The sequence below is a fragment of the Acomys russatus genome, chromosome 24 (genome assembly GCF_903995435.1).
Source record: "Acomys russatus chromosome 24, mAcoRus1.1, whole genome shotgun sequence".
Taxonomy (NCBI): domain Eukaryota; kingdom Metazoa; phylum Chordata; class Mammalia; order Rodentia; family Muridae; genus Acomys; species Acomys russatus.
The window spans coordinates 55540894-55563523 of record NC_067160.1 but is presented as its reverse complement, the minus strand read 5'-3'; the positions used below and the strand labels follow the sequence as shown (position 1 = coordinate 55563523).

General features: G+C 38.2%; 1 protein-coding gene across 1 annotated transcript in view; it reads right to left on the bottom strand.

Annotated features, from left to right (window-relative positions):
- Nxph2 (neurexophilin 2) overlaps positions 1 to 19567 on the bottom strand; it is a 71888-nt gene extending 52321 nt beyond the window's left edge. The window contains exon 1 of the mRNA XM_051167015.1: positions 18984 to 19567. Coding sequence (XP_051022972.1) covers positions 18984 to 19034 — 51 coding nt within the window. The 5' untranslated portion in view covers positions 19035 to 19567. The remainder of the gene's footprint in view (positions 1 to 18983) is intronic.
- Between the last annotated feature and the right edge of the window lie 3063 nt (positions 19568 to 22630).

The following is a 22630-nucleotide window of genomic DNA, read 5'->3' as shown; positions in this document are numbered from 1 at the left end:
AATAAAAATATTGAAGATGACATATATTTTTACTTTCTCATTATTCTCTTTAGATTATTAAAATTTAACGATACACTACTTTTCTGTCCAATATATTAACAGTTCTGACTGGAAGGGTTATGAGAAATGTTTAATTTAAATTGAATTCTGTGTCCTAAGTTTATCACATGGTACTGGTAAGAAACCTCATGCAGATTGTGTAATGTGACTGATGAACATATGAGATGTAGCAAAACGCAAAAGTTGGCCTGTAAGCCCTGCCTGCCCAAGGACCGGTAACTTTCTGGACTGCTGAGAGTTGTAGTTCTTGGAAAATCACAAAGCCACATGGGGAAATACTGTGTCCTTATGGTTTTATCCTTAAAAGTTCCAACACATCTTACCACTCACTGGAAATTCCAGAGAGTGGCCCTGAACAAAGTCCCTCCTGATCACCATTAAAACTTGCTTCAGTCAGGGAGATCCAAGATGGCAGCACGGAAGTATGCTCCATATCTGAACACCTGGACAGCAATGAGAGCAGAGCAACTGACAGGCCTGTGGGGGACCCCAAAACCCCAAATGTCTATCTTTTCCAGGTGAGACAAGAGCCCACAATGTGGGAAATTCATGGATCCAAGCCCAGGTCACCTGGCTAAACCCCAGAAAAACTCCGGAAGGTCTGAGCTTCAGACCGTATGGTATCTGGGTGGTGCAGCTCCAACCACAGGCTCTCACTCTCACTGAGGGGAGACTTTCCAGATACCAATTGGACCCTCCTGTGAAGTGGTTACCTTCCAGGACCGGGGGCACAGAGCTCCCGGTTCAGGCACCCATACTCACCACCAGGCAGCAGAGAATTTCAGGGTACTATGGATTGCGGCTGCAAACTGGGCCCCTCCAGTGGAGAAGTGGATACCTTCTGATACCTGGGCAGGCAGAACCAACCTCGGGCTCCCTGACTCAGTGAGCACAGTGTCTGAGCACATTGAATAAGCACCGTGGCTGGGCAGTGGGGCCTCCTTAACCTTTAGATGAGAAAGCAAGTAGCAGAGCAGCCAACTCCAGGACTTCCCTTCCAGGGAGGAGGGTCCCTGTACTCTGAAGGATCTCAGTTGGCCCCAAGGATCAAACAGCTCACGAGAGGCAATTTCTGGTTACTATGAGTTTTATAAATAAACATGGCTGGAAAATGTAGCGTTCTTTATGTACCCAAGAATGGACTAGCTGGATTTTGAGAAAAATTGATTCGCGAGGAACTGCCACACTGATTTTCATAGAGGTTGTACAAGTTTGCACTCCCACCAGCAAAAGAAGAGTACTGCCCTTACTTCGCATCCTCTTCAGCATGAGATGTCATTTGTTCTACTGATCTTTGTGTTCTGTCCAGTTTATAATGAAAGCATTTAGTAATTTTGGTCAGCATTTCCATTATGACTAAAACTGTGACACCCCCCAACACTCAGGGTAGTCACAGTTAGTCACACAACTGGCACTTGGATGGAAATAGAGCAAGGACAGCATGTCAGCCACAACCAGTGGAATGCATTTATCTTTAAAATCCCTTCCATTCCACAAGGTTTACAGTCCCTATCCACATTGAACAAACTTTTGCAGGCTGATTCACCAAAGATGCTCTGAGAGTTGCGATTTTGCTGAGCTGTAACCCTTGAAGGGATGGTTTGGAGAGGGCCTTCTCTCTTCAGACAATCACTCCCAGCGGGACCTACATCCTGCAGACCCCACCTATTGCAGATCCTCTTCGGTCTTGCCGCGTTGGTGTGGGGTGATGCACAGACACCACCAAAAGACAGACCAGTACGCAGAAGCACATTGCAATTCAGGACAAAGCTAACTTGGACATGGTGGGTTTGTCCAAAGACATATATCTTCGTGCTGTATGTCTGAACTCAGTTTGCAAGTATTTTATTGTATATTATTGAACCTGTGTTCATCATGGGCAACGACCTCTAGATTTCGTTTTGTCTTATATCTTTCCCTGATTTGGATGTAAATCTGCTAAAAATAAGTTTAAAAGTGTTCTGTGTGACTCCATTTGATTCTGAAATTATTTTAATTAGCGGGCCTTTTATTACAATGCTAATATCCTCTTTTCTTAAAGGTCCATTTAAGTTGCTGATCTTCTTGGGTTAATTTTGGTAGTTTGGCTGAATCTAGAAATACATTAATTTCCGATAAAATTTTCAACTTGATCGAGGACATATTTTTAAGCCATTCTTTTATAATACTCTGAAATTTTTTAGTGTCTGCTGTAATGGTTCCCTGTTCATTTCTGATTATGTTAATTTTAGTTCTTTCTTTTTGCTAATTGAGCAAAGGGTCTGTTGATCATGTTCACATTTCAAAGCACAACTCATAGATTAGTTGATTTTTTGTATTGTTTCCTTCATTTCTATTTTGTTGACTTCATCTTATTTTTATTTTTTCTTGCTCTCTATTGAGTTTGGATTGAGATCTTGTTTTTCCCAGTTTTTGAGTTATATTACTAAATAATTTATTTGCATTGTTCTTATTTTTTAAGGTAGGCACTTACTGCTAAAATTTTTATCTCATAGGACTATTTTTAATCTGTCTGAGAGGTTTTGTTGTATTATCATTTCATTTTCATCTAATTCTAGGATTATTTTCCTTTCTTGGTTTCTTTTTGACTCATTCATCATTTAGTAATAAGTTGTTAATTTTTACGACTCCTTATACTTACAGAGATTTGCTTGTGATAGATTTTGTTTTCTTGCGGTATGGTCACATAGCATACATGGAATTATCTTAGTCTTTCTGAATCTGTTAATTTTTTGTTGTTGTTGTTCCTCAGGATGTGGTAAGAGAAGATTTTGTATGCTACTATACAGAAAATAAATTATTTGGTGTTTGAGTATAATTTCTGTAGATATCTGTTAAATCCATTTGATGTATGCTATCCCAATTTTTTTTTAAGATCTATCACAAAGAGAGAAGACATTGCAACCATCTGTTATTATTAGGTATTGATGTTAATCTATGCCTTTAAATCAGGGAGTTCCATAAATGCATGTACAGAAGTTTGTCACATGTATGTTTAGGATAGAAAAACAGTACTGTGTTTACTTGGCTAATTGTTCCATTCATTAGAATAAAGTGACCCTTTATATTTTTGTGATTACCTTTAGTTTCAAGTCTATTTTGCAGAATATTAAGATAGTGATGTCTGCTTGCTTTCTGTTTACATTTGATCAGAGTAATTTTCTCTATTACTTGATTCTAAGAAGGAGTCTATCTTCAAAGTTAACGTGTGTTTATTGTAGAAAACAGTTAGACGTATTATCCGTGTATTTCCATGATCCATTAAGCCATCTTGTTGTTTGACTGAAGAATTGAGGTTTTTTTTTATTTAATAGTATCATTGAAAGGTGTGTGTTAGTTGCAGCCATTGTGCTGTTGATTTGGATGCTGTGTTTTTATGTTCTCAGTGTTACTTGCATTTTCAGAAATTATAGCTTTGGTTGTTTTCTTTCTAAAATTTCTTGGCTATGCTTTTTTCAACCTGAAACACTGTTTCCTGTATTTTCTTCAGGTTTTGTCTGTTGGGCATAAATTTTAAATTTATTTAGACTATACATATAACAAAAAAGTTTATCTTTTTCCTTTAATTATGGGTGATAGTTTTTCTGGGTATGCTAGTACATGCTGGCCATCATGATCTTTTAAGGCTTGGAATTCATTTCTCCAAACTATTTTGTATTTCAAAGTTTCCATTGAGGAAATAAGTTATTATTATTATTATTATTATTACTATTACCACCATCATTATTATTGATTTTTCTTTATATGTGGCCTGTTTTTTCTTATGTAGTTTTCAATACCATTTTGTTGTTCTACATAGTTGATGTTATTTTCATACACATTTATTTTATAACACATGCATAAAACAAACTACATACAGCAGAGAGAACCATGTGACAATCATGAGTTCTATAAATGTTACCTTCATAGTGATTTGGCTATTTGTATTAGTCAAACTTGAAGTAATCATCTTTTCTGTCTTGTTGGGTCCACATTTCCGAGTGAAGTTCAGTATCTTTCCTATCTCATCTCTATTAACTCCTTTATATCTATCTAAAAGATCTTATCCCTTAACCAACTAAACTTGACTGTAGAACTAAACTATCTGTTCTTTAGCACCCTTCAGAGACTGGAGAAGGAGTAACACTTAAATTCCTGAGTGAACCAGCAGTGCAGTTTAGCAGCTTCCAAAGTAAACAAAACGACTGAGACAGTTTACTGCCTGAACAGTCACCCAGCACTCTCTTTAATGTTGGAGCCTCATCTTCGTCCTTCATAGTGAATGCTTTAATGATGATATGCTTCAGGAGTTTTTCTTCTGGACTTGTTGATTTGCTGTTTTATATTGCTCTTGTTCCTATATGAATGTGTCTTCTTTAATTTGAGGACATTTTCATCAGTAATCTTCCTGAAGATCTGGACTACACCACTGAGCTGATCTTCTTCCTCTCCCCCATCTCTTCCTAGAATGCAATGGGTTATCTTTTTATTGTATCAAAATTTGCTGTGTATTTCTTCTCTCTGTTTTCCCCCAATTTTTCATATCCTTTAGTCATTTCATTTTGTGATAGCAATTCTCAATTCTCAACTTGGCTATATCTGGAATGAACTACAATGCAGTAATGGACAGCACACTTCTTATCCGGATGTTGAGGCGAGAACAAAACGTGCCTTTGATCTGGATCTTGGGATTGGATGACACATGTCTTTGATGTTTATCTTGGACTAAACCATCTACTGGAAGCCTATATAAGGGCAATGGAGGGAGGAATGTTGTCAGCACATCCATTCTTTTGAGACTCCAGCTTATACAGAAGACCAGCTGAGACACCCAGCCTCATGGGACAGAGCAACTACAGGATTCTTGGACTTTCCACTTACAGCTAGCCATTGTTGAGTTAGTTGGGTTGCAGCCTATATCTCATTGCAATAAATTGCATATATATTGGAAATTTGTATATGTATAGCCAGAAGTCTCATATATATATATACACTTATATGAGAGAGAGAGAGAGAGAGAGAGAGAGAGAGAGAGAGCGAGCATATGTTCTGGAATTCTGGAGAACCCTGACTAATACAGATTTTGGTACTAGAAGTGACTCTAGAGCAACAGGAGTAAAAGGATAAATCTTTTAAAAAAGTATTTATTATTTTATGCATTATTCTGCATGCATACATGCATGCCTGCATACCAGAAGAGGGCACCAGATCTCAATATAGATGATTATAAGGTACCATGTGGTTGCTGGGAATTGAGCTCGGGACCTTTAGAAGAACAGCCAGTGCTCTTAACCTCTGACCCATCTCTCCAGCCCTAAAGGATGAATCTTTTAAGTATCTAAGATAGGCTTTATAATTCACCAGCACTTTCAGCTACTGAAACCTCTCCAATAACTTTCTCTCTCTCTCTCTCTCTCTCTCTCTCTCTCTCTCTCTCTCTCTCTCTCTCTCTCTCTCTCTCTCTGGAGCTCAGTGAGTATTGAAAGTTCAAGGTGGAAACTATACTTTAAACTTAAACTGGCATATGCCTCTGATTATTTTGATTGATCGGTTATGAGTGGCTATGGATTTGTTGAAAGTTTAGGGGAAGATGCTGCTGGTGGTTGATTGATCTTAGCATTGCTGAGTAAGTTGACAGACGATAGGGATGACGAATCCAGATTACGCACTCCATCTTTGTGTCTTCATAATCTGTCTTGTGCTTGACTTTCACCCCTACTTGTAAGGCTTTCCATTGCATTTTCTAGGTGGGTTATTGGCTGTTTCAATTCTATGTTCATTTCAGTTTGAGTTCTCTTCAATCTTTCTCTCAAAATATTGAATTATGCTGTCAGTTCTCGGATTTTTCTCATCATTTCCATCAACTTATGTGTATGGTTTTCTTTAGCATCACCTGGGTGATTATTTTCCTTGAGTTCATTGACTTGCTTCTTTGTGTGGTCTTTGAATTTTTTTATGTTTTTGGTGAAGTTATGATTGTTCTTTTAAAGTCTGTGTCCTAGGGTTCACCAAGGTAATTGTCATTTACAGACATTTTTACAGGACAAACAGGTTTGGGGTGTTGATTCTGACTTTTTCCTTCATATTAATTGTAATTTTGCAGTGAGATCTGGGTATATAGATTTCTTTCAACTTGTACCTTATATGGGTAGAACAGCTTAGGGTAGAATGCAGGATATTCAAGCCAAGTTGGGCCGAAAGGTTATTACTTCTTTCCTGCATCACTACTGTCATCTCTGCATAGGATCTTCATTGGGTTTTCTAGCTTTAGCGTCTGTGTCATTTAACACTTCTGTTTCCATTTTGTGTGTGTGTGTGTGTGTGTGTGTGTGTGTGTGTGTGTGTGTGTGTGTGTTTTACTTCAGGTCATGGGAATTTTCCAGCAAGTTGGCTGGAAAATTCATTTATCCCTATTCTTATTAGTTATCTATGTGAATTTTTATCTGGTAGTTACATATTTATAACAATTATTTCTTGTTCTCCATCTAATATTTCTTTATAGCCACAATATTGTGTTTTTAATAAAAATATTCTGTGACTATTTGAGAACAATATTTGAGATTTTACAGTGTATGCTTAGCTCTTTGAATTATTGGTGTTTTTTAGAGTGAGTTATCCTGCCTTCTTCTCCTTGCTCCCTTCCTCCCCCCGCCCCCCTTTTGGGAATTGGTATTTTTCTCTCTAAAAGCTTTCTTAAGTTTCTGGTGATATTTGTTGTATATGTCCCTTTCTGAGCAGGAGGCCATGCTGGCTTGTATGGAAGGTCAGAATCTGCCTTCTCTGAAGTTACTAGTACCTGTTATTTTCAGTAGGCATGAAAATTACAAGTTCTTTAATAGGCCCACACAGTACAGACTATCTTGGTTTTGTAGTACTGCTCTTCAGAGTCCTACCATTCTCATACAAAACATGCAACCTAACCAACAATGCCCTCTCAGCCTAGATGTGAATCTAATAAAGAGAATACATAGTAAACTGGCTGTCCTTTATTCATCATTTAGTTGTTTTATAACTAATATATCTGAGCCTTGTATTCTGTTCTCAACATAGCTCATTTCTGTCTATTTCCCAGGAGCCAACCATTTAAAATGAATTTCTTCTGTGTATACATTAGTCAAAATCAATTTTTCATTGATTTCAGAGAAATAATTTTGCTAGTACATGTGGAAAAAAGAATTGACATTTGTTGAGTTAATGCAATATCAGGTATGTTATGCTTTCATATATAATTACTATAACTCTTTGAAAATGTTGCACATTAATTTTCATAAGGAGAAAGAGTGAGATTCATTAGATTGACTAACAATGCTACGAAAGCCAATCTGATACCAAAATATGTTCTTTATTCCATTCTGAAATATTCAAAAAGCATTATGTATGCAGGCCTAGCTAAAGTTACCTGTGCAATGAGTCCTGGCTGAAATATTTAAGTCTAGAAAATCCATGGAGAGAAGTTTTTAAAAATATTTTATTAATTCATCCATACTACATCTCAATTGTTATCCCATCCCTTGTATCCTCCAATTCCTCCCTCCCTCTCGCTTTCCCCCTACTCCTCTCCCCTATGACTGTGACTGAGGGGGACCTCCTCCCCCTGTATATGCTCATAGGGTATCAAGTCTCTTCTTGGTAGCCTGCTATGCTTCCCCTGAGTGCCACCAGGTCTCCCCATCCAGGGGGCATGGTCAAATATGGGGCACCAGAGTTCATGTGAAAGTCAGTCCCCACTCTCCACTCAACTGTGGAGAATGTCCTGTCCATTGGCTAGATCTGGGTAGGGGTTCAAAGTTTACTGCACGTATTGTCCTTGGCTTGTGCCATAGTTTGAGCGGGACCCCTGGGCCCAGATCTGCCCCATCATAATGTTCTTCTGGTTCTAGGACCCTCTGCTGGATCCTTCTATTTCCCCATTCTCCCATGCTTCGGGAGAGAAGTTTAAAGTGACTTGTTAAATAAGTAAGTACATACATACATACATACATACATACATACATACATACATATGTACATACATACATACATACATACATACGTACATACCCCAATCTCCTTCTTAGTGGAATGTCACAGTAAATCAAAAGAAAGTTTAACAAAGATGATTCTGTGCTGGTGAAATATTCGTGTGGACACTGGGCACACAGAAGATGTACCAGACATGATAAAATGCCATAGGATGGAAAATAACAAACAGTTTGTTGTAGAGGAATTTGAAAAGAAATTCCAGATTCTGAGTCTAAGTGGATATTGCGGGGATGCGGATAGATGAGTCTAAAACAACTGCAAACTGTGCAGTTGTCGCAAGGAAAAGCTGAATAAATATATTCACTCTCTGGCGTGGTTTGAGAGAGTCCAAAATCACCCATGGGATGGACCATTTCTGTGGAGATTATTGCACAAATCAAAGAGGGAAGACCTACTCACAGTGGGTGGCACCACTACCTGGCCAAGGTTATCAATTGCATAAATGGACAGTGGGATCTGAGCAGTACCAAATACTGATCAGTCTAACCAGCCTGCAATCATGTTCCTGCTGCCATGTTATCTGTGCCTGCTGCTACATCTTCCACAGCGTGACACACTATTCCCTTCTGTAACTAAGAAAAGTCACTTAAGTGCTGTAAGAAGAGCTTCAGAGTCCATTCTTGTGGAAGAATAAAAAACAAGAAGCTACAAGAACATGGGCTGTGGAGTCCTGCTCCTCCACACAACAAGGACATATGCTCAACCATGTTCATAGCAGCCTTATTCATAATAGCCAGAACCTGGAAACAGCCTAAATGTCCCTCAGTTGAAGAATGAATAAAGAAACTGTGGTACATTTAATAGAATACTACGCAGCTATTAAAAACAAGGAAATCCCAAAATCTGAAGACAAATGGATGGAACTAGAGATGGGCATACTGAGTGAGTTAACCCAGAATCAGAAAGACTCACATGGTATATACTCACTTATTATTGGGCATTAGCCCAAAAAGCATGTCCCATGAAAGTCTTCACTTACCACGAGAGTAGGACTGATGTAAGGACATCCCACTGGGACTCTAGGTAAGAGAAATATAGGAGATGGGGAAATAGAAGGACCTAGATTGTCCTAGAAACCTGCAAGAAGAACATCGTGATGGGTGGATTGGGGCCCAGGGGAGTCTGCTCAAACTAATGTACTAACCAAGGACAATACAATAGTAAACGTTGAACCCCTACTCTGATCTAGCCAATGGACAGGACATTCTCCACAGTTATGTGGAGAGCAGGAACTGACTCTGATCTGAACTCTGGTGCCCCATATTTGACCACCTCCCCCTGGTGGGGAGGCCTGATGGCACTCAAAGAAAGAATAAGCAGGCTACCAAGATGAGACTTGATAGCCTATGACCATATAGTGGGGGAGGAGGCCCCCCTAGGACTTAGACCTAGGGAAGGGGAATAGGGTGAAAGCGGGAGGGAGGGAGGGAGGAACCGGAGGATATAAGTGATGGGATTACAATTGAGTTGTAATCTGAATACATTAAAAAATATTTAACTAGCACCTCAAATTATTATATGTTCCTGAAATAAATTCACTTTGATATGACCTATAAAATGTATGTTTACCTTGATAAAGTCTCAGAAACTCAAAATATATTTACCAATATGTTCATTAAATTTGGAAACCTGGGAACAATGCTGACTTTCACTTTCATTCAACAATATTTAAGGGCTTACCTCTTGTAGCAAGAAAACTAAACTTAATGAAACATAATGTTCAACAGAAAGACCCAAATAAAAGATTATTTGCAAATGATATGACATGTTGAAAAATAAAATCTAGTAAAATTAAAAACAAATTATTAAAAATAATAATTTGGCCAGAATGGTGGTGTGTGCCTTTAATCCCAGCACACAGGAGGCAGAGGCAGGTGGATCTCTGTGATTTCGAGGCCAGCCTGGTCTACAAAGTGAGCCCAAGACAGGCAAGGCAACACAGAGAAACCCTGTCTTGAAAACCAAAAACAAACTAATAATAATAATAATAATAATAATTTGATATATAAATGCAACAGGTATAAAGTTAATAAAGAAATTATTAAAATTTCTTAAATTACAGTGAAAATAGTTCCAAAATATCAGGTATATAAATATGATTCCTAACAGTCTAAATGTATAAAATATACAAGAATAATAAAAGTTCCACTGCAATATTAAAAAGAAACTGTGAAATATAAAGATAATAAATAAATCAACTGAAAATAGAATATTTAAAATGACTGTGCACACAATAAAACTCCCCCCTCACACCTAATACACAATGCCCAGCACACGTAAGGATTGGTAAAATGTTAAGAAGGTAAATGTATTTGCTGCAAAGTTTGACAACCTCAGTTTGATTACCACCATAGACATGGTGGAAAAACTGCCTCTGGCATGTGTATATCCCTGACATACATATAATTGTAATAAAATTTTAAAACAATGAAGTGCAATAGATTGGTGTATTTACAAAAAGATATCAATATAGACATTTGCTTACATTGTGAGTAGTATTAAATACTGTTAAAATCATTAGAAAAAATGTATTTAATCCCAACACTCGGGAGACAGAGGCAGGTGGATCGCTGTGAGTTCGAGGCCAGCCTGGTCTACAAAGTGAGCCCAGGACAGCCAAGGCTTCACAGAGAAATCTTGTCTTGAAAAAAAAAAAACAAAAACAAAAAAGAATATGTTTAAGAAAATTCAAGCAACTCATTTTCAGCATTAAGCCAGCACCCTCATTTTTAGAATTTTTATAGGTATACTTATAAATGTTTTGTAAACATAAAAATTCTAAATATTAATTATGGATTGCTTAAATATATTTTGGTAAAACAATGCTGTGAACACTATGAATTCTCAAACCTAGTATAGCGCTATACAATATGAAAAAAATCCAAAGTTATCACTGCATTATACTGACATGTAGGAAAACATTATGCTATACATTACATTGTGATAAAACATGCATATTAATATCTAGAAAAATATCATTATAACATTAATAATTACCCTAAGCAGGGACAAGATTAGTGGGTATTTAAAATTTTCTGAATATTAAAGAAAAACTAAAACAAGCACTTAAGTACAAGCGATTTCTCCAGTAAACACTTCCCTGGATGTGCATAGGTGAAAATGAGAGAACGCCAATGAGGAGTGGCTGCAGGCAAAGCCCCACAGAGGACAGCTTTAGCCTACTGCTGCAAAAAAACAACCTGAGTATCTCTTACACTTCAGAGCTTTACAGACAAAAGAGTAAGGCTTTCCACTCTGTGGTATCTGCCAGCTACTGGTCCAAACGAAGGGAAAGCTACCCGGGATTCAGACTGAAGTGTGTCTCCAAAGCATCAAAAAATGTGTTACACTTATAATAAAATGTGATTTCATAAGTACTGGGAAAGGGAGAGTAATAGTAGTGTGCTAACAGAAAAACAAAATTTGTTAACATCCTGCACGAGTGTGGTTATCTACAGACAGCCCCGTGGCCTGCGGCTTCTCCTCAGCTCTCCCCTGTTCACCAGAACGTCAGACTTCCTGCCACCTTTGCGCATGTCCTTTTTGCTATCCACCTGTCCCTAGCTGAAGCAGCACAGGACAGATCTTAAAGTCAGGGGCTCTGAAATCCTCTGTTGATCCTAACTGGAAGCTCATTTACTCAGCCGTCAATGAAATGTGAAAACTGTATATAAAGAGGAAAGCATTAGGATATAGACTTGGTAAAGTCAAAGGCAAGTTAGAACTCGAGATTCAGGGAAACGCTCTGTAGCGTATGTATGTTTTATTTAACTCGTTTGACGTTATTGCAAGATTTGTTTAACCTATTACCGGACAAAAGAGTCAGTCAGTTTAGTGTGGCGTCTGTGCATAACAGGGTCTTTCAGAGAAATTCCTCTCAATTTCATTTTCCTGAGTTTCAATTCTGAGTGTTTTATAAAGATGGCGTTCGTCACGGACCCCACAATTGGCTGCAAATGGACGGTGCCGTGAACCAGGAGTTGTAGTTGGCAACAAACCCATAACGGCAATTTGTATCTGTGGGACATTTGTCCCGTTTGTTTCTTCACCCACTAAGCGGATGAATCATCCACCACTCTGCTCAGTTTTTAGGGTCACTGTGAAGACGGTCATGAACTAAAGTACATGCAAGAGTTTTTCAAACTGTATAGTCCATTACACCATGACATGTTAGCAAACGTATCAAAATGGCGGATTCAAAGATACATGCTTGGCTTTGAACATGTTGAATAAGAATTGGCAGCAAAAATAAGTTAAAATGAACAGCAAATGGACACGGATACTGATCTATGGGCGTAGAAACTGAGGCCAGGACTGCTGAGTCATCATCTCAAGAGCAACACGCCTTTGAATTCTGCTTCCGTTTCTATTTCAACAGCCAATCTCTTTAACGTGCTTCCAAACAACTCCTGGCCTGGATTACTCAAATGCAGAATTTCGTTAATACATATTACAGTCACTACAAAATGTTAAGTGATTTATTTCACTTTCCAATCACTTATCGAACTATGCAAAATATGCCGGTTCAGACACATCGGTCACCTTCACCATCAAACCTGGAACAAACTGAGAAGAAATCTGGAAGAGACATCAAGCTCCTCATAAAAAGCAGCAGAAATTGCACATGGGGTATTTCTACATTAACCTACGTTATTTCTTATTTTATTGTTTAGAGGGAATAACTATTTTGACTTTTATGTATGATAATTTTAAAAATCGTAATCTTGAACAGTTTTACAAAACAGTGTGTATAAAACTTTTTATACCCTTTAATTCAGTGTATTTGGTCCAAACTCAGAAGTATTACATAGTCAAGTTTTACTATTGAAGATATTTAAGATATTCACTAAAGAAACAAACCCGGAGACTAATTTATATATTTCCTTTTATTATTATTTCCTAAAGTTACACTGGCTGATGTTTTTCTCTACATTTGATAGGTATCATGTTAGAATTGTTGCTGGCCTTACTTTTTTAAATTTTGTGACATTTGTACTTGAAATTCTAAAGTTTTTTTGAAATTAAGGGTATTTCCAATTTAAATTCAGGTGTTCTGCTGGGGCATACAGAAGCCATTGGCTAGTTTTCTGGTTGTAAAATTCTAGCAAGTTACAAATTATTTAATTAAGTAATCAGCATTTGAGTGTCAGTTCACTTTTTATTTAAATGAAAGAAATGAGTAAATGTTAGTAGTTTAAAATTTTAAGATGACATAACACTTGAAAGTACTATTATAATTTAAATTTTGTTGATTTTGCTAATTAAATACTTAATACGTGTTCATTTCTTTCACTTAGACTACATTTTCTTTTTTCCATAAGCAGAGAGAGGAGTCATCAGCCTCAGATTGTTCTAAAATACACTTCTAAGTATGTCTCATTTACATGTAAATCATTATTTAAATCAATGTTTGTATCTAAGATGTAGTAGAATTGTACAAAAACTAAAGATGTGTTTCTTTGTTTGATTGTTTGAAAGAGGGTTTCTCTGTGTAGCTTTGGCTGTCCTGGTCTTGTGTTGTAGACCAGGCTGGCCTCACACTCACAGAGATCCATCTGCCTTTGAGTGCTGGGATTACAGGCGTTCAGAACCGTACCAAGGAAGACATGGTTCTTAAAAAAGAAAAACGAGAATCACTTTCAAAAGGTATTCTTGAGAGTAAATCTTAGAAATAGCTGTTTTTCCTTTATCGTGATAATTTCATTTTTACAGGAGAGTCTCTGTAGCTGTTCAGTGAGCTTCCCAAGCCCCTCCTCCTCCTCACCCCCGCTTACATCTGGAACCATTGTTTAACGCTGTTGCACAATGTTTGTGATAGTCTCGGTACAAAATCTGGGTAAAAATAGGTAGCAATGTTTGTTAAATGTTTAATTGATTTGGAAGGAGAATTCAAGTCTTTTGACACAGTGTCCAGTGTCCTTTTCAGAACAGGAATGGAAATATTTAAAGTATCTTATGTCTCTCACTCTTAATTGGCAGGAAAAAATGTGATGAATTGTTGAAATCCGTGAACATAAAAACATATGCCAATCTGATGCTTGGATGTCATTGTGGTTTGGCTTGACAGAACATTCTATTCTCTTAGCACTGGTCTATGTGTCGAAAGAAGAAATGACAATAATGTCATTAAAGACTAACAGCAACTTCTTAAATTAATTCATTATGAAAAAAATTCCTCCCATAGCATTTAGACTAAAATAAGAAAACACTCATTTTAGATTGTGTGTTTACAAAGAAACATTTTCATAATGATGTTCATCACACAGCTTAGTGAACCAGACAGATGTTTGTGGATCCATATTAAAATACTCGCAAATTAAAGTAACATAAAGTTGGAGTTCTCGATCAGTAATATGTTAGATTTTTTTCTATAGTATAAAATTTTATCCTGCAAGTTATTATAGATTGCTTTTTTTTTTTTTTTTTTGGTCCAGGATTTTAAGCTAAAAAAATGAGTTACGATCTTCATCATTGGCCATATCATCAGTAATAAAACATTTAAAGAGAATCTGAGTAAACGTCATAAAAACATGACGAGAATACCTGGTTTGATACAATTAAAAATAAAAAAATGTATTAAAAATCATACAACTGTCTAACAAACATGCTAATTGGAAGACATCATCTTATACAATAAATAAAATAAATTTAGAATAACACTCTTTAAATTGCAACTATGTACAAATCAAAACTGTAAGATTTGCCTGTTAATTTAGTGACCAGATCAATGCAAAAATTAGTTTGTTGAATAAAATATCATGGCAATAACAATGCCCAAAAGGTAACCTCACATAGATGAATATTCAAAATCACTCAGAATGATTTTTCAAAGAAGCTTCAAAATAACCTACTTCAAAATCAAGATATTAAGTACCAGCTTAAAACTAGCAAAAACACTTATGGCTAAGATAAAAATGAGCTTCCTTACAAAAATGCTGATACAGCCCCTGGCTGTTGGCTTCAGGGTGTACAGCTATAATTCTTTTTCCAAATATTACCCAGCAATGTTGCAGCTACAGACTACTACCAATTAGCGACAATTTTGTAGCTTTCATAAAAAGCCACAGATCTGTGACTTGTTTATTTTCACCTTTGATTGTTACCACTAGCTAACTAGCTCATTTATGGTGTCTTAATTAGCTATTTAATATATAAATGTTGGACAGTGCATTATAAGGTACACGTTGACACATCATATTGTACATGACAAGCCTAGTGGCTCTTCATTCATGTGATTGCAAGAGTTACACATTTTATGCCACAGTGTAACTTGACCACTTATCGGACAAGAAAAGAAAGAAACAAAGGAAGGAAGGAAGGAAGGAAAGAAGGAAGGAAGGAAGGGAAAAGAAAAGAAAATTGAGGAAACACAGAAAACAAAGATTAAGCAAGACTTTCTTTTCTGTTTGAAATCTCTTAGACAACATACTAAACTGACAAAAGGAGTCAGCTACTTAAAGCTGGATCACATAGAAAAATCTCAAAATAGTCCAGAGAGACACAACTTTTAGTGGGGTACAAGGGCACATTTTTTTAAAGTACCAAATTAATGGTGCTCATAAGGAGAGTTGGTCTGAAAGTCAAGATCCCTCTAAATCTTAGGCTTGATATGATTTTTTTTTCTGCGCAGTCATCTGGACAAAAGATAACTATTGATCCCAGACTGGAAAATGTCATTTTGATGTTTATTGATCAAACTGTATGAGGAAAATTGTCATTGATAAATGGAAGACAGTGATGAGTTATCACTTCTGGATAATACAAAAGAAAGCATAAGACAATCACACTAAATAAATATTACAATTATAAATTAACTAAGTTGGCAAAAATACGCTTAGTAAATACAACTGATGTGATATCAATAATAAGCATGAACGCACAAAATATTATCCTTCAAGTATTCTGATTTTATAGGACTCTAGGAGTTGCCTGGTTATAATGTAATGAACAGAGAAACAATTTGGAATAACACGTGTTTTTAAATCTTTGCTAGATTTTACATTAAACTAGATTAATTATTTATTTATTCAAATGCAATTTATATACCAGCTTGCATTTTACTGAAAATTAAAATCACCCTTTTTGTGAGTCCAGAATTATCTAACAAACCTGTAAGAATTTGACGTCTGGTGGAGTCATGTCATGAAACAACACTCCTTTTATTATGCTATTAATTCCACATGCTAATTTTCCTCATAAAGTGAGAGAAAAGAAACAGTGTTTCTTTTTTCTTATACTGAATAAGAATATCAAGAAAAAATACATGTAAAATTGTAAAATGAGCATTCAGATTGTCCATGTCCCTAGTAATCCCATTAATTAGGTGTAGTAACATGCTAAAAAGACTGACTATAGACCATGAAAACTGCGCAAAGGTGTAGGGAGCATGGACACATTTTTCCCATAGGCTCCCTGCAACATTTATCAACTCAGTTTATTTAATCTTTAAAATTTCTCATAAAATAAGTGAGAATTTTCACTATTTGAGAAATACTGTAATTGAATACTTATTTAAACCCAACTTTTTACAACTGTTTTCACATTAAGCAGAGAATTTTCATTTAAGTAATTGTCAGTGTACTCAAAGAAATTCAATATTCACATTTAAAATATTTTTAAAGAATATTCTTTAGGCTGTCAGTGAAAAAAAAAGTCTAACTCTAATTCCAAGTCTATCCCTCTAACAAATTTTACATGGCTCTATATAAGACTTTTATAAAATATATCTCTATATAAATGTGTGTCGGGCAAGCACCTGCCTTCTGCATAGGGCATGGCTTTCCAGGACATATGATTCCTATAGAATAAATACTACATTTCAAGTCTATTTACCTTTTAAATCTATTTGCTCTTAGGATTTAATTAAGAAGTTTAACATCATCTGTGAATAACAGAACTATGAACTATGCAAGCAGCAAATTTTTATGTATTTTGTGAACTCAGCTTGGTGGGCTATATAGTGAGATTGGGAGTGTTTTTATGTGGCTCTGCCCTGCTCAGCTGCTTTTCTTTCCCTTTACATCATTCTTGGCTTGTATATGGCTAGGAACAGCTCAGAGAATGTGTAGACTCTAAACAGGCTTTTATTGTCCTGGAGGATGGCAGCTAAGGACTGTGTGCTTATCACAGAGCTGCAGCTCCCGGATTCACTTCCAATGATGAAGTGCTCCACGCAAAAAAAAAAAAAAAAAAAAAAAAAAAAAAAAAAAAAAAAAAAAAAATTACAATACCAGTACAATCCAAAAACCAATTCGAATTCAAATTTAAAAACTAATCAGTCAACCTATGTTGTAACATTAGAATCCAGCTCTTGAGGGGTATATGTCATCCCTTCCATAGTATTTCTCACTCCCTGGTGGAAGAGGGGCGAGCTAACATTTCCGGTATTGGTGCTGATAGAACTTTCCCCCCGTGGCATCCCTAAACACATTTACTCATCTTTGGAGACCTAACATGGTGCTTATGGAACACATATACAGTCCATGATCGCCTAATGTAAAATTAACCAGCTGAGATTCGCGAGGCTGTACTGAAGACTCCATTAAAGCAGCCCATTTGCCCAAGGTTTTTCCCTTTGCACGTGGTACAAGAGCTGTTTTGTTGGATCACTTTTATTGGAATTGTGAATAAAATTTTTGAGCACATGATACTGGAGATCATAGGCAACCATCTCAGACACCTAAAACTTTTATTTTAAAGTGGTGGCCCATTCAAAGACCATACCACATTTCTTCTTGATGCTAAGGACAATTTTCTCATTCAAAGGTGTGCAGGTGAATTAAGTCTCTGCTTAAACCTCCTCACCTTCGGAGTCTGTTTCACCCTCACCACTTGCAAAGTGCCTGCCTCTCTCTCTCTCTCTCTCCTCTCTCTCTCTCTCTATATATATATATATATATATATATATATATATATATATATAATATATATATATATACACATGACTTGGTCTTTCCTCTAAAAGAATGAGGAAAAAGAAGTGGTCTTTATTCTGCAAGCACTTGCAAGTGTTGCCCTTGTTTCTAACAACCCATGGCAAGCAAATAAAACCTAAAGTGTCCGGACCAAATAAGCCCTGGAATCAAGGAAAGGCCGGTCACTCTCACTACTCCTGGCACCAAGTGACCAGGAGAAACCTGGCAGGGACGGAAGAAGCCAGCAACCCATTTCTGCTATTGTGCGTCAAGTTACTTTTAAAAGATTTTACGTTGGGGTCCACCTTAAATACAATAACCAGGAAAAGATAAAGTGTACCCTCCTTCCAGAAACCTAGGGAATCCTGAATGGCAGCCTGAGGTTCGCTAGCGCACCCTGAACTATCTCTTAACATCCCACAGTTTGCTCTGCAGTCACAGTGGTTCAGGCAGTGAGATGTGGGCCCGTGGATCCAGCTGGCTGCTGATCCCACGAAGTTGGCCGTCAAAGTTATATATTGCATCTCTAGCGAGTAGAAAGGCCATTTCGGTTCCCACTGCTAGATGGAACACTGTGTGAAATCCAGCTGCCCCTAAAATCAGTCTTTATCTAAAATGGACCCCTGCTTTGGAAGAAGTGTTCACAGCAGTCACCTGGGCAAAACGGAGCTGCCAAGCCCCTGTCTCTGGACTGCAGGAAGGTCTTTGAACCCAAACCCTCACTAACCCCTTCCACTCCTCTCTCTCTCTCTCTCTCTCTCTCTCTCTCTCTCTCGCCTCTCTCTCCTCGCCTCCTCCTCGCTCTCCTCTCTCTCTCTCTCTCTCTCTCTCTCTCTCTCTCTCTCTCTCTCTCTCTCTCTCTCTCCTTTCTTCTTCATCAATAGCAAAGCAATCTGAGTCACAGCCTGAGATGCTTGAGAGCACCTTAGCTCCCAAGTCCGTTATGGAAGAGGATTTCCCACTTAAACTATCCCGGCACCTGTGCAGCACCGCAGACCGCGCACTCACCAGCTGTAGTAAGCCAGGGACCACGATGAGAGGCAAAGGCCACAAGCGCATGGTGCCAGCTGGCGCAGTCTCAGGAGCTGAGCTCCCTCTTCAGCCTCTCCTGCATCTCCACTTCGCGCTGAGGGTTAAGGATGCTCCGGACCCAGCGGCCAGTGGGCAGAGAGGCCAGCAGGAGGGTCCTCTTTTGAATGAGAGGAAAGCCGCCTAGCTGCAGGGCTCCAGTACACTCTCTCTGTTTGCACCTGCTTCTGGGGTGAGCGGCTGGTGGCCTGAGGATTTGCGGGTCCGCGGAACCAGGATCGCTACTGCGCTGGACCACGGACACCCAGAGGCTGTCGCTCAGGAGGAGCGCGAAGAGTTCCGCTCAGACCTGAGCGCCCCGCCCAGCTTAGCGGCTGTTAGCTGTACCTAGCGCGCAAGGCGCAGAGTGACTGTGGCGCTGGACTAGGGAGGCAGAAGGATGCAAGAAGAATGCCCAGTGACTGCTCTCAGGAAATGTGTGAAGAAGGTTACTCAGAGTCGTGGGGAGGCGCGAGGGCTGAGGCATGGGTGGGGGTGTCTTATGAAAGGAAAAGGGGCTGAGCCACAGTCTCAGGAGAACCTACCTAGCTGGAGTTTGGCAAGAAGTATTGGTATTGCCGGAAGGGCTAAAAGGATTTCTGAGTTGGTTACTTAAGGGAGCCCAGGCGGAACTCAAACTGTGCCACTGGCAAGACAGTGAGTAAAGGAACCAAGGATGGTTGAGAATGATGTGGACACCAGGAGTTTATAGGAGTCCAACAGAACTGTGAACTGGGACACAGTAACAGCGTCCCCGGGCTCAGGGAGAGGAGAAAATCATAGGCTTATAGAAGGCAGTTTTGGAGGCCAGGCAAAGCTGCAAACCTCAGCTCTGAGCCTCAGCCTCTGTGTTAATAAGTCTCCTTTGGGGGGGCGCTTAACCTTTAAAACTAGGTGGAAAAGTTAAAGCCACAGTGGCCAATGGGGGGAAATCTAAGTACTTGCCATGCTGATCCATTCTTGAGCATATGGAAAACCTAAGATCTAGTGAGGCTAGACATCCAAAATGGCTGGAGTCCTGACATCTAAAGAAAAATAGCTCTTTACCAAAGGAAACTGTGGAGACAAGGAAGTAGAGCTGTAACTGACAGCCACCCCGCCCCCCAAAATACACACACACACACACACACACACACACACAAAGAGCAGTTTGGGTTGCAATTTAGGATAAGAGAGTGGGCCTGGGGGTGAGCAATAAAGTTGTATTTCTAGCATCCTGAATTATAAAACAGAAATAAAGGTAGTTTGTGAATTCCTTTAGCAGTCTGGGGCCTGAGGCAAAGCAGGAGGATTTATAAGAAGAGGATAAAGTCCTGCTTGTTCTTTCAGTGGATGTGCTAAGATTATGGTGCATAAAAGAAAGAACATGGGCTGGAGGGATGGCTCTGTGGTTAAGAGCACTGTCTGCTCTCCCAGAGGTCCCGAGTTCAATTCCCAGCAACCACGTGGTGTGGTTCACAGCCGTCTATAATGTGATCTCATGCCCTCTTCTGATATGTAAATAGAGTAATCATATACCTAAAATAAATAAAATTTAAAAAAAAGAAAGAACATTATTCCAAAGAGTTGCAAAATTCCCCTGCGATTTTGAGGACAACCTAGAAGGATAAATAAGTTTTAAAATGAAAAGAGATTTTCAGTTTCTTGGCTTTGAGTTTAGGGGTAGGTTTTTATTTTATTTATAAACAATTATAAAATATAACGGACTTAATGGAACTTATTGCATAAAAACAGATAAACTCCTTTTTGAAGAAATGAAGCTGCAAAGGTAGGAAAACAAACATTAGCCAGATGCAGCCCCCATGTGAAGTCATTCGTTATCTGCCCTGGTCTGGCCGATTCACCTGGTCCTTTCTTTTTATCATTAATGTTTTGCTTTTTTTGAGACAGGGTTTCTCCGTGTAACAGTCCTGGCTGTCCTAGAACTCAATTTGCAGACCAGGCTGGCTTCGAACTCATAGAGATCCACCTGCCTCTGCCTCCGTACTCCTGGGATTAAAGGCATTTTCTACCATACCTAGCTTTGAGGTCCTTTCTTAACTTAACTTGTAATCCTTACTACAGACTGTTTCTAAGGGTATTTTTTTATGTTCATAGCCGCTTTATTAAAAATATCAAAAATCTGGAAAATACATAGATGTCCCTCAACCAAAGAATGGCTATTAAAAAGAAAGAAATTAAACAAGTGATAGTACAATCTCTTACTTTATTTATATTTCTTAGAATGCTTCTGTTCTTGTTTAAAAACTTCTAAATCGACTTTAAAAGTAGAATCTACAGTTGCATGCATGTGTTCAAACTATGGATTCTCACAAATGATATGTTGGAGTGAGATTAGAATTCCAAACCGGCACATATAGGACATAAGAGAAGTGTGTAGAAAAGAAAGCCCAAAGTTTGTGCTACTGATTTTGATATTTCAATGTTTATTTATAAAGTGACAATTGATTATTTCCTAGATTCCCAAATTTACTTTATAAATTATGAGAAACTTAAAAACAGGAAGAAAGGAATGTGGCGGGGAGTGAGATTGGAAAATAAGAAGAAAAGGGGGAAGAAAAGGAGAGGTGGAAAGGTAGAATAAGCTTTCACATTGTGTGTGTTCTTCAAAGGCTCGTAGTTCTACCAAGACATGGACACTAAACAAAGCACAGTAGTCAGTACAGAAAGAAAAAGAAGCTGCTTAGTACCGTTGGTGGAAGGAAGGATCGTTTTAACACCAGTGCTTCGTGGAAGCCATGAAGCAGTGACCAAGCTTAGTGTACACTGAAGAAGGCAAGGCCGCAGAGGGACAGGGGAGAGAAGGGTGAGCAAAGGCAAAGCGAAATGACTTCAGAGAGCTCCGCTGAGGCATAAATTAGAAGAGTTGAGTGGGTGGAAGACATGTGCTGAGAAAAATGCAAGAAGAAGGAAAACGTTTTGTAGGCTAGATGATAGAGATCTGGAATTCCAAGCTACAGGGTTCAGGTATAATCTGGGGGACGCTCAAAACAACCTCAAAGGGCAAAAAGATTTATGTACCTCCTGGAGGAGGAGGTAGCTTGGCCTCATGTTGAGTGAGCGCAAGTGCCAAAGAGATGTGTGTTGAATAACTTTGCCTAGGATTTGTACATTAAGCTTAATGTTTGGATATTGATTTTTTTTTCCTGACAAATTAGAAGATTTTTTTTAAATAACCATTTTCTGTGTCTTATCATTAATCTAATGACTTGAGTATCATATCATTGAGTTATCATTTTAAGAATATTTGTCCCAGTTTTGGGACAGTAAGAACAATATTTTTATATCAACTAGTAATAGAAAGCCGACCTAACCAAATTTCACCACCACATGATTCTGTTTAGATCTTTTGAATTTTCTGATGTGAATGAATAAAGCTCAAAGCTTTGAAACCAGATTCATCCACCTATGGCTTTTCTGGGTGCCTACGGTTGTGGTGTGTGTGTGTGTGTGTGTGTGTGTGTGTGTGTGTGTGTGTGTACTTTTCCTCCATACTTACTTACTTTTTTGTTTTGTTTTGTTTTTCGAGACAGGGTTTCTCTGTGTAGCCTTGGCCATCCTGGACTCACTTTGTAGACCAGACTGGC